This window comes from Bacillus rossius, chromosome 6, assembly GCF_032445375.1.
Source record: "Bacillus rossius redtenbacheri isolate Brsri chromosome 6, Brsri_v3, whole genome shotgun sequence".
NCBI classification, from domain to species: Eukaryota; Metazoa; Arthropoda; class Insecta; order Phasmatodea; family Bacillidae; genus Bacillus; species Bacillus rossius.
Genome location: NC_086334.1, coordinates 10,170,739 through 10,182,399, shown reverse-complemented (window position 1 = coordinate 10,182,399; position 11,661 = coordinate 10,170,739). Strand labels below are relative to the sequence as shown.

The window sequence follows — 11,661 nt, the reverse complement described above, 5'->3', positions numbered from 1 at the left end:
GGGGTGGGCGTGTCCCCGTCGACGTCCCTGATCCGGCTCCGGTGGCGTCACCACGGGGTCACCAAGGTCGACCAGGACCCCTACTGCGACGTTGTCATCGGTCCTGTCCCGTGTGTCACCGTCCCCGTCAGCGTTCTCGCCTGCCACTCGCCGTGACCCGGGGTAGGCGTGTCCCCGTCGACGTCCCTGATCCGGTTCCGGTGGCGTCACCACGGGGTCATCGAGGTCGACCAGGACTCCTACTGCGACGTTGTCATCGGTCCCGTCCCGTGTGTCGTCGTCCCTGTCAACGTCCCTGCCAACCCCCCGCAGTGACCTGGGGTGGGCGTGTCCCCGTCGACGTCCCAGGTCCGGCTCCGGCGGTACCACCACAGGGGCGCCGAGGTCGGCCAGTACACCTTCGGTGACGTCATCCTCGGCCTCGTCACCGTCCACTGGTCCGCTGTCGTCGTGGTCGTACTCGTCGTGCGGGTCGCCTATCAGTCGAATGTCGTCCCTGTGCACCTTAGTTGTCCGTCCGTCGGCGCGACGCACGAGGTACGAGGTGGTGCCCAGTCTGTCTACGATCTCCTGTGGCCCCGCCCACTTAGGAGCCAGACTGGCGCAAAAGCCCCGCTCGCCAGCCGACAGGTGATGACACTTAACAAACACCTGCTGGCCAGGCTCTAGTCGTGCTGGGGGCTGGTGCGTCTGCGGCGTACGTCTAGTCAGGTAGTCAGCTTGGCGACGTCGGGCGTCTTCGCGCAGATCGTCCGTGGTCATGTTGTGCAAGTCGGGGGTTGCGCGCGCTTCCCCGGGCAGGGCGAGGTTCCGGCCCTGCACCAGTTCAGCGGGGGAATGGCCCGTGACCGCGTTCGTCCGACGGCGCAGGCAAAACAGCAGCGTCGGCAGGTGCAGGTCCCACTTGGTGTGGTCCTCGTCCAACCGGATGCGCAGCTGAGTTTTAATGTCCTGATTCCGCCTTTCGGTCGGATTCGCGCGCGGATGGTAGGTGGGCGTCGTGTGATGCTCCACCCCCCAACCCGCGCAGGACACTCGCCAGCTTCTCCCCGTGAACTGCACCCCGTTGTCCGTCAGCAGGACCGCGGGGTACCCGTATCGCGGGAAGAACTCGCGCTCGAGCAGGGCAATCACGGTGCCGGCCTTCACGTTTGGTACTGCGAACGCCTCCGCCCAGCGGATGAAGACATCCGTGACCACAACAATGAATCGCCGACCACGGGACGTGCGAGGATACGGCCCCATAATATCCACCGCCACAGTGTGGAAGGGATTCCGGGGCCGTCGTGGGACCTGCTGCTCCTTGCCGTCGGGTCGCCTGGACTTCCGCTCCTGGCAACGCAGGCAGGCCCGCACGTAGCGTCTCACTTCTGCCGCGTCGCCAGGCCAGCGGAACGTCCGTCTGACCTCACGCAGCGTCTGCTCCGCGCCCGGGTGTCCCGCCAGGGGGTGGTCATGCAGGTAGCTCAGGACCCAGCGCCTGGCCTCGGGCGGCACGTGGGTCCGCCACCCGCTCGACCTGTGAGCCCCCCTGGTCTGGAGCACCCCGTTCAGGCTCCGGCAGCCCGGTATCACCCCCTCCCCACACTCTGTCAGTCGGGTCCGGGTGTCGGGGTCCCGGAGTTGCGCCGCGTGGACCCACGCCAGCAGGTCAGTCATAGTCTCGGGTCGCGCGTCAGGTGCAGGAGCAGTGGGGCTTGTCAGCGCGTACAACGCGCACGGTCGCGGCACTGAGTCCTCTACCCCGCGCTCACGCTCAGGGAGGAGCACTTCCTCCCAGCCCTGGTCGTCGTGGAACTCATTCTCAGGGTCCGGATTCCGGGACAACTCGTCGACCAACTGATTTTCACGTCCAGGAATGTGCTCGACCGTGAACGAGAATTCCTGGATCAGCATGGCCCACCGAGTGAACTTAGACTTCCGGCCCTGAGCGGAGTCCAACCAGCGGAGGCATTGGCTGTCGGTTCTCAGCGTGAATGTGCGGCCCTCGACGTGGTGACGGTACCTCTGTAGGGCCCAGACCACCGCAAGGCACTCTTGCTCATTCACGTGATACTTCCGCTCAGCCTGCCCAAACTTGGCGCTGGCGTACTCGATCACGCGCCTCTCGCCCCGGTCATCCATCTGGTACAACACCGCCCCCATCCCCTCCTGACTCGCATCCGTCTGGATGAAGATGGGGCGGCTGGGCACCAGGCGTGAGAGCGTGTGACAGTTCCTGAACCGGCGCTTCACCTGTCGCAAGGCCTCGTCCGCGGCGGGGGTCCACCGGAACTTAGTCTTCGGCGACAGTAGGTCCGTCATCGGGGCCGTCACCGTGGCGAAGTCGGGGACGAAGGACCGCAGCCAGTTGAGCAGCCCCAGCAGCTTCTGGAGCTGCTTCCTGGTCTTCGGTGCCCCCTTTCCCTCTATTAGCTCCAACTGCTCAGGTCGGGGGCGGCACCCCTCCGCCGTCACTATGTGTCCTAGGAACTCTATTTCCGTGGCCCCAATGTGGCATTTCTTTGGGGCGCACGTCAGTCCGTGTCTGGCCATACGTTCTAGCACCAATGCCAGATGGTGCGCGTGTTCCTCCCACGTCCTGGACCAGATGATAACGTCGTCCAGATAGGCACTGGCGAACTCACCAATGTACCCATCCAGAACACGTACCATCAGGGCCTGGAACGTGGCAGGGGCGTCCATGAGACCAAACGGCATGGCGCAGAACTGGTAACGTCGACCGTCTGGTGCCGTAAATGCCGTCTTAGGGCGGTCCTCCAGACATACCGGCACCTGCCAGTAGCCTGATTTTAAGTCTAGTGTCGTGAAAATAGTGGCGTCCCCCAGTCCTGCCAGTGCGTCTGTGATATTGATCTGCGGGGGCGGGGCGGGAATGGTCAGTTTGTTTATCGCCTTGAAGTTTACGCAAAAGCGTAGACTTCCGTCTTTCTTGGTGGCCAGCACCACCCGTGAGTTATACGGGGAGGTGCTGGGTTCCACTACCCCGTCACGTAACATCTCGTCAATTTGAGTCTGTATGGCCTCCCGTTCCCGGATGCCAAATCCGTATACCTTCTCAAAGGGAGGGCGGTGCGGTACCATCGGTATCCGGTGCTCCGTCACGTTTGTCCGTCGTAGCCGGTCCGCGGCCGCAAATACCTGTGCCTGAGAGGTGAGGACATGGTTGATGACATCGACGTACTCCTCTGGAACACCGTGCTGAAGGTCTTCTAGGCGAATGACTGACTGAGGGGGACTGGGGGGAACCTGGTGCACGCCGTACACCGTCCAGCGCCCCTGGGTGCCGAAGTGCATCCGGCCAGCTCGTACTTCCACGGTGGCGTCGACCTCGTGCAGCCATGGGACCCCCAGAATCAGCCCCTCGCGGAGCTCGGGGACCACCCAGGCCTCGACGTGGCTAACGTGACCAACGATGCTCATTGTTACCTGAGTGATGCCCCCTGCTGCAACGACGGCATCCCTGGTGGCCAGCTGCACCAGCTCCCTCCGCGGTGTCACTGCCTCCGCTCCCACCAGGTGGGCCGCGATGTAGGTTCGGCTGGCGGCGGTGTCCACCAGGGCCAGCATCTCCCGCCCGTTAGCGCGGACAGGAATTCGCAGCAGCTCCGGCTCCTCGGGGCCGACCTGCCCCAGCTGTGCAGTCGTCTGTCCCCCACCGCCCCCGGCCACCTGGCCGTCCGGGCGTGGGGAACTCGCGGCGAGGTCCGCGGCTCGCTCCGGCGCCGACGTGTTGACGTTCCGGTGGTCCACCTCGTCGACGACAGGTCGACGAGGCGGCTGGTCCGGCCCTGGTATAACCGGCCTCAGGGCCGCGGCGGTGGCGCCGGCAGTCAGCTGTCCCTGCACGGAGATGGCCGGCGGGATGCCTGCGCTGATGCTCTGGTTGTCCGCCCCGTCGACGGCGTATCGACGAGGCGGCTGGTCCGGCCCTGGTATACCCGGCCTCAGGGCCGCGGTGGTGGCGCCGGCAGTCAGCTGTCCCTGCCCGGAGATGGTCGGCGGGATGCCTGCGCTGATGCTCTGATTGTCCACCCCGTCGACGGCGTGTCGACGAGGCGGCTGGTCCGGCCCTGGTACACCCGGCCTCAGGGCCGCGGTGGTGGCGCCGGCAGTCAGCTGTCCCTGCCCGGAGATGGCCGGCGGGACGCCTGCGCTGATGCTCTGATTGTCCACCCCGTCGACGGCGTGTCGACGAGGCGGCTGGTCCGGCCCTGGTATAACCGGCCTCAGGGCCGCGGTGGTGGCGCCGGCAGTCAGCTGTCCCTGCACGGAGATGGCCGGCGGGATGCCTGCGCTGATGCTCTGGTTGTCCGCCCCGTCGACGGCGTATCGACGAGGCGGCTGGTCCGGCCCTGGTATACCCGGCCTCAGGGCCGCGGTGGTGGCGCCGGCAGTCAGCTGTCCCTGCCCGGAGATGGTCGGCGGGATGCCTGCGCTGATGCTCTGATTGTCCACCCCGTCGACGGCGTGTCGACGAGGCGGCTGGTCCGGCCCTGGTACACCCGGCCTCAGGGCCGCGGTGGTGGCGCCGGCAGTCAGCTGTCCCTGCCCGGAGATGGCCGGCGGGACGCCTGCGCTGATGCTCTGATTGTCCACCCCGTCGACGGCGTGTCGACGAGGCGGCTGGTCCGGCCCTGGTATAACCGGCCTCAGGGCCGCGGTGGTAGCGCCGGCAGTCAGCTGTCCCTGCACGGAGATGGCCGGCGGGATGCCTGCGCTGACGCTCTGGTTGTCCACCCCGTCGACGGCGTGTCGACGAGGCGGCTGGTCCGGCCCTGGTATACCCGGCCTCAGGGCCGCGGTGGTGGCGCCGGCAGTCAGCTGTCCCCGCAGTTGCCTCGGCATGGGGACAGCTGATGAGGAGTAGTCCCGTTGTCCCCTGCTTCCCGGCGGCATACAGGACGTTAGTGCGGTAGGCGCCGGTGGTGGTCGACGTGTTCTGTCAGTTACTGGGACTGCCGGTGGCTGGCGGGCCGGGGAGCGGCACCCAGTTGTCCCTCCGCCCCCGGTCCTGCGTTTCCCGCCTGCGACGTGTTGCCTTCGCGCGCCTCCTCCCACGCGGCTCTGGTGGGGCAGAGGCGATGCCAATGGTACGCGTCCGGGCAAAAACGGCATCGCGGCGGACGTTCGTCCCTCTCTCTCGTATCTGTCCGCTCGTGACGTCCTCCTCCTGTCGCAGCTGGTTCCGGGCGTTCCCTGGTGCCACCGCGGTCTGTTGTCCTGCGCGGTCCCGCGCCGCCGGCGTAGCTCACCACGGTCAAGTCACTGTCCGTGACCTCTGTGACGGTGACCCCTCGCGGCCCCGAGCGAGCACGGGGAGCTCTCGCGCCCCTGAGTGCCGTCCTCCACTGCGACATGTCACGTTCGATCACGCGGGCGAGGGCCACGAACTCCTCCGTGTCACGACCAGCAGCCGTCCTCATGAAGGGGCGAAACTCTGGCAGCAATTGTTCGACAATGGTTGGCAACGCCGCACTCACGTCCCCACTTGTCCCCAATCGGCGGAACATGCGTAACTTCTCGTAAATGAACTGCTCTGCACTCTCGTCCTCCTCCTGGTTTCGGCAATAAAATGTCCGCAAACACATTGCCCGCGCCTGATCGTTATCAAACCTAGTTTTGACTTGGCGTACAAAATGTCCCCACTCGGTATCAAAACTCCCGGCCATTGACCACCAGTTCCTTGCCTCGCCGCGGAGCTGTCCCGCCACTCGCGGCGTCCACTCCGCCCGTCGCACTTCGTACAGTTTTAGGAGGTGTTCACACTCCCGCAAAAACTCCCGCGGGTCCTCGTTGTCTCTCCCCGCAAACTCTGGCAACTCAAACTGCGTGCTCACGTACCGCACTACCGGCCCATCTGCGTCCGCGTGCCTGTCCCCCTGTTCCCGTTTACTGTCCTCAACTGTGCTGTCCGTGCTGTTTGCGCCCTCGGCCGCGCCGCCGGACCCGCAAACCTCGTTTTTTACGTCCATTTTCGCGGAGTCTCCCTCCTCACACAAGTCCGTTTCGAAACTGATTAGATCGTATCTTTCTTGTCCCGCCTGTTTCCACGCCATCCTGTCCTCCTGTGCTACTGATCCGCGGATCGTGAACACAATCTCCCCCAGTAATACAATACGATCCTCCCCAGCGCGTTATCTTCAGTCCGGGATACCGCTGCACCGCCGTCTTGTATTTCTGTCCCCCACGACGCGCTATCTCTCGCCGAAACGTCTCGTGTTCGCGCCGTTCCCGCGCTGCGTTATCTCCCGCCGGCGCGCCGGCGCGACGTCTCGAATTCGAGCCGCTCCCACGCCGCGCAGCCGCACCTGCTTCCGTTCTGTCCTGCACCTGCGCGCTTGCGTGCGCTTGCGTGCGCTTGCGTATGCTTACGGCCCCACGTTGGGCGCCAAATGACGTCCCTCGGCTTCAGGTCCCCGTTTTCCCGTTGAAATAAATGTCCTGTTATGCCCGTACTGCCCTCGTCGGAGAGGTGTGGGTCCAGGCCAGGCACTACACGAGCCAACAGGGGCTGGTCGCTCACTGGCCTGTGTGGGTGCGAGAGTTACGACAGAGAGAGAGAAGGATGGGTTCTCGCTAGCACACCTGACTGTGACCTCCTGAAGCCTGAAGCCTAACAGAGTACCGTATTTACTCGCATAATGTCCGCAGTAATTTGGCTACATTTTTGACATAAAAAAATTGGGTGCGGACATTATGAGGTGAAGTCCGAAAAAAATTTTTTTCCTCAAAATTTTACATGTGTGTAGAGTAAAAAAATTGTTCTCTCATAATTAATTTACTAGTACCCTGATTTTACGTATGCTCACGGTTCCGCGGATTCCATTAGTAAAATCGCTGCTTCGTAAAATTGGCAACCTTCCCTCGGCCCAGTTGAAAAATATTAACGGCGGCACACTACTTCGCAGAGCGCTGGTGACTGGCGACCCTCCGCAGCGGACGTGAGAAATATGACAGGTGTCGAGATAATTGGGTGCCAGCGATTAGTGGAAGATGCCACAAATTTTTTTTCTTCTCTCACTCGCGTGTGCGCTCTTATGTTCAGAAGCCGCAGCCAGCCTACACATTATAAACGCTTTGCGTGAAAAGATATTTTTTTAATCTTTCATTGAGATGGCCACTAACGGCACGGGGCAGATGTCTAATGTCTGCATTAGCCGGCGCCGGCGAGCCTCCCTCCCTGTCCCTTGTCCACTGTGTGTATAAAAAAAGTTACCGGCAGACGTCTGTGCATGCGAGTCCGAGTGCGAGTTTCTGAGTCCGGACGGTTTTACCACGCTACAAACCCTCTCAGCGACCGCTCCGGAGAAATGAACAACTCAAGGTCAAAGCATTGTTGACAGCGTCGGTAAATTTCCATCACGTTACTGTGCCTTTCAGGGGTGGCCAAGGTTGCTTTGTCTGGTGCTGACTTTATGCGGATTTTAAAAAATTCCATTTCAAGTATTTAAAAAGAAATGTGCGGACATTATGCGATGGCGGACATTATGTGACTAAATACGGTAACAGCTACCCACAAATAGATGATTTAATTTTTGTTAACATTTGAAATTTAACAGACACTTTTATTCTATTTAAAAAGCTTATTTTAATTTTATGATTTCATGGTGTGATAAAGAAATTACGCTAAAAAGTCTAAGCAGATAAAACTCTACCAAGTTTGATGGTTTACATTAGCTTTTTTGGTTAGAAAATTTATTGGAAAGGAACAAGAAAGTGTACAGAGAAATTATTAAATGTTTACAAGGGCAATTTAACTCTACCATCTGAGCATTACTTAGCTACAACAAAAAAAAACTGATCAAGCCTTATCAACTTGGTTCACGTGTAAGAAACTTTGTGGTCATTACCACGAAATGTAGGTTTTTCTCTGTGTAACAATTTCTCACATCATCTCCATTCCATCTCTGCTCCATTCTCATTCATCACTTGGTGTCGCACTCGCTACTGGCATCTCACAAAGGTAGTGGGGTCTGCACTCACCCTGGCCAGGCGGGACTTGGCGGGAACTGGGGCACAACCCGCACCCCTCCTGCCACGGAGCTCGTCGCCCGACGACAGAGGACTGCTGGGTCTGCTGGGCGCGCTGTCCACCTCTCCGTCGCGGTGCACGCTCACCTGCACCTCTATCACGTTCGAGGGCGCCTCGTCGCTCAGCGAGTCCGCCGGCGAAGACAGCTCCTTCGACTCGCGCTTCCTGCGCCGCTCCTTCTCGCACGGCACCGAGCCGTACGTGAAGTTCGCGGCTTCGCAGCAGCTCGCGGACCGCCTTACGCTCTCGCACGTAGGACTTGCGGACTCGGAGCACACGGCTCTACCCGTCTGCTGGGCGATGCACGGCCAAGTGCCACAATCCTTCATTCGCACGTTCTGCTGTACATCTTGCCTCATGGGCGGTCCTCCGAGCACCATGCACACGGTCACGGGCGTCGAGAGATCACCCTGCTTCTCGATCTGCAAGCCTGTCTCTGAGAGCAACTGGTTGAGTGTGTCTCTCAGTGTTTTATTCTCCATTCGTAGCTTATCCAGCAAGTTATCTTCCACCTGACAATGACTAGATGTAATGTCCCCTGTTCTATGATAGTCGTCTACTTTCTTGTATCTGCAAGAACCAGCCAAACCATCTTGCCCATCTCCTCTCACAGGGAACTCTTCTGTCAGCGTTTCCTTGTCAGTTCTTCCAGCCGCTGCCACCTGCTTGCTCTTCAACTCGTTCAGTTGGCTCTTCATGCGCTCGTTGTGCTTCACCAGGGACTTTGTCTTCTCCACCATCTGCTTTAGCTGGTCCGTCTTGTGCTCCAGTATGTCCTGCAGCTCCTCGTTGTCCTTGCGCAGCCGGATCACCAGCTCCTCGCTCGAGACGAGCCTCTCTTCATCCTGCAGGTAGTCGAAGGGTTCTTCGTTGCCGTCCGAGGAGATGACGAGGATGTCGTGCGTCTGCGACGCCGTGTCGACGAGCTCCCTCCTCCCGGCCGCCTGCCTCGGCCCGACGGGCTCCGGGGCCTCCCCGTCGGGGGGCAGCAGCAGGATGGGTATGTCGGCGGTCTGGGCGGAGGCGTCGGCGAGGTCCCCGACGCGAGCGTGGTGCGCGGAGTCGAAGGAGCGGCTCCTGCGCCGCCGGGTGCTGTCGGCCCGCTCGAGCGCGCGCGCCTGCTCGGCCACGAGGCGCTCGAGTCGCCCCAGGTGCTCCGTCTTCATGCGGAGCTCGCCGTCGCGCCGCAGCACGGCGTCCTCCGCCCGGCCCAGCTGCGCCCTCAGCTCGCCGTTGACGACGCGCATCTCGTCGACGGCCGCGGAGACCTCGCGCAGGTGGGCCAGCTCCTCGGACAGCTGGCGAGCCTCGGCCAGCTCGGCGTCCGTGACGGCCTGGCGCCGCCTCGCCTCCTCCAGGTCGCCCTGCAGCTTGCCCACCCGCTGCTCCAGGGCGTCGTTGTGGCGGCTCAGCAGGCCCTCCACCTTGTCGTACTCCCCGCGCAGCTCTGCCACCGCGCTGCTCACCTCCTCCTGCACACACCCCGTACAGGGCCGGCGCGTCCACACAGGCGAACTAGGCGACCGCCCAGGGCAGTAGCGGATCCAGAGGGGGGGCTAAGGGGCTCAAGCCCCCTCCAAAAGCATCTGGGTCCACTATTGTTTTAGTGTTTGCCTTGATAAAGCCTAGCCTCAGCTGGGTCAAGCCCCTCCCAAACCAAAATCCTGGATCCGCCACTGGCCCAGGGTGCCAAGTAGCTGGGGGCGGCGCAGCACCACACATAACACCTGATATAACATGTTTAACGATTATTGAAACTAGATGAAAATGGATTTTTGTAACAGTTTGGAATGTTTATATTGATATAAGTAATTGTTTAAAGTCCACGGTGACCTGTTTATGATTTGTAATAAGTAAAAAAGTAAAAAAAAAAAACAAAAAAAAAAACACAAGCCTGCTTACATTTGATTGTTGACAAAATCTTAGGCTTACGTGATGTATTTTGAGGCAAGGAACATTTTTTTGGGGTGTCCGGCGGGGGAGGGGAGGAGGGGGGGGGGGCTTTAAGGTTTTTCGCCTAGGGCGCCAATTTACCTTGCACCGGCCCTGCCCCCATACCTCTGCGAACCTTTCTAACTTCAGACCAAACACAAATTAATAGGTAATACACATCTACTGTAGGTAGACTTTTGGTTTATGCAACTGCATGTTATTTTTATTAGATATTTCTGCGATGTATAACTTTTTCTACAATTGATCAGTAGTAGTATGGATTACTAAACAATGTAGAACAATTTTTTTGATAAAAAAAATTCTCATACTGAAAGATGAAGACACGAAAATTTTGAAGTTAAATAAATATTAAAGTAGCTACCACACGTTTATTTAGCGTAAATGAAATTATTGTACTCAATGGGGACGCCATCACATAAGTTTTTAATAAATAAGAAACACAAGTCCAACTATTCATTTCAATTCTTGAACGTTAACCTTCATCCAATCAGTTTTACAGAACGACTTTGAGTGTAAATTACCATTGATTATAAGACAGCCTTTCAATTAAAGCAGTCTCAAATATAAGATGAAAATGGATGTAAAAACAAGAGACCTTTAATAAAACGTGATTCTTGAATATATTCTTAGTTATACAACAAACTCGATAAAGAAACTCTAGAACATTAGGCAACAAGGGGTTGTATATTCTGAATAAAAGGATATTACAGATACAAAATAATTAAGGACTCAAATTTACACCAAAACTAATGGAAACAACGGGAACAGCGCTGCGTGGTGGCACCTGTATCTTGTGCTGCCAGGCGGTGGAGTCGGTCTCCTTCAGCCGCGCCACCTTCTCTAGGATGTCCTTGAGCTCCTCTCTGTAGGTGGAGGCAAGCTGGTGGGCCTCCAGGGCTCGCCCCGCGCCCCCGCAAGCATCGCACGGCCCTGCCTCCGCCCCGCTCGCGCACGCCTGCAGTCTCTGCTGCGCGCTCTCGTACCTGCGCAAAGGCTCGCTCACGTCCAACGGAGACTCCGCACCGTTGGTATTCAAGCTTTCTTGAACTGAAGACCAAGTGCTTCCTCAGCTAGAGTGTTGCGGACTGGACCATATCTAGAGTCATGCAAAATTCGCGGATTCATTTCGCGATAGGCTAGCATCAAAACAACTTTACCTTCGTACCGCTTCTGCGATTGGCCCACATTTTATCCGGGTAACTTGTGAGCTAATGGGAAACACTAAACTAAGAAAGTGCCGAATCACGGACAACCTAGTTGAGACGTCTCACGCGTCAGTAGCCAATGAACAGGTGTCATTTCCGCGAGTATTTAAAGGACTGTGGAGTCTATCCTAGAGGTCAATGAATCCGCGAATTTTGCAGGTCTCTAACCATATCACATGCATTTCACCACATCATTATGACAACTGTTTGTTTATGAAATATTTGTCGTTATTTTGTAAGATAACAAAGTAAATTAAAACTAATTACATACTTACATTTGATTAAAACTTTAGGGCTGCCAAACAAAAATTTCTTAAGTTCATGAAATACTGAAACTATGACTTTGTGGTGTACAAACTTTGTTAAATTTAACTAAGACACTATAATTAATGTTTACGAAAGCAAAACCTTTTTAAAATAAAAATAAACATTAAAAAATGAGCAGTCATGAAAGTGCTACCAGACGCC

The 11,661-nt window shown here is 57.9% G+C and overlaps 1 protein-coding gene across 1 annotated transcript in view; it reads right to left on the bottom strand.

Moving 5' to 3' along the window:
* Nucleotides 1–7,885: 7,885 nt before the first annotated feature.
* The window catches only part of LOC134532597 (uncharacterized), a 46,978-nt gene continuing 43,202 nt past the window's right edge, over nucleotides 7,886–11,661 (bottom strand). The window contains exons 15-16 of the mRNA XM_063369162.1: nucleotides 10,773–10,971; nucleotides 7,886–9,507 (exon numbers count right to left, since the gene is read on the bottom strand). Coding sequence (XP_063225232.1) covers nucleotides 7,948–9,507; nucleotides 10,773–10,971 — 1,759 coding nt within the window. The 3' untranslated portion in view covers nucleotides 7,886–7,947. The remainder of the gene's footprint in view (nucleotides 9,508–10,772; nucleotides 10,972–11,661) is intronic.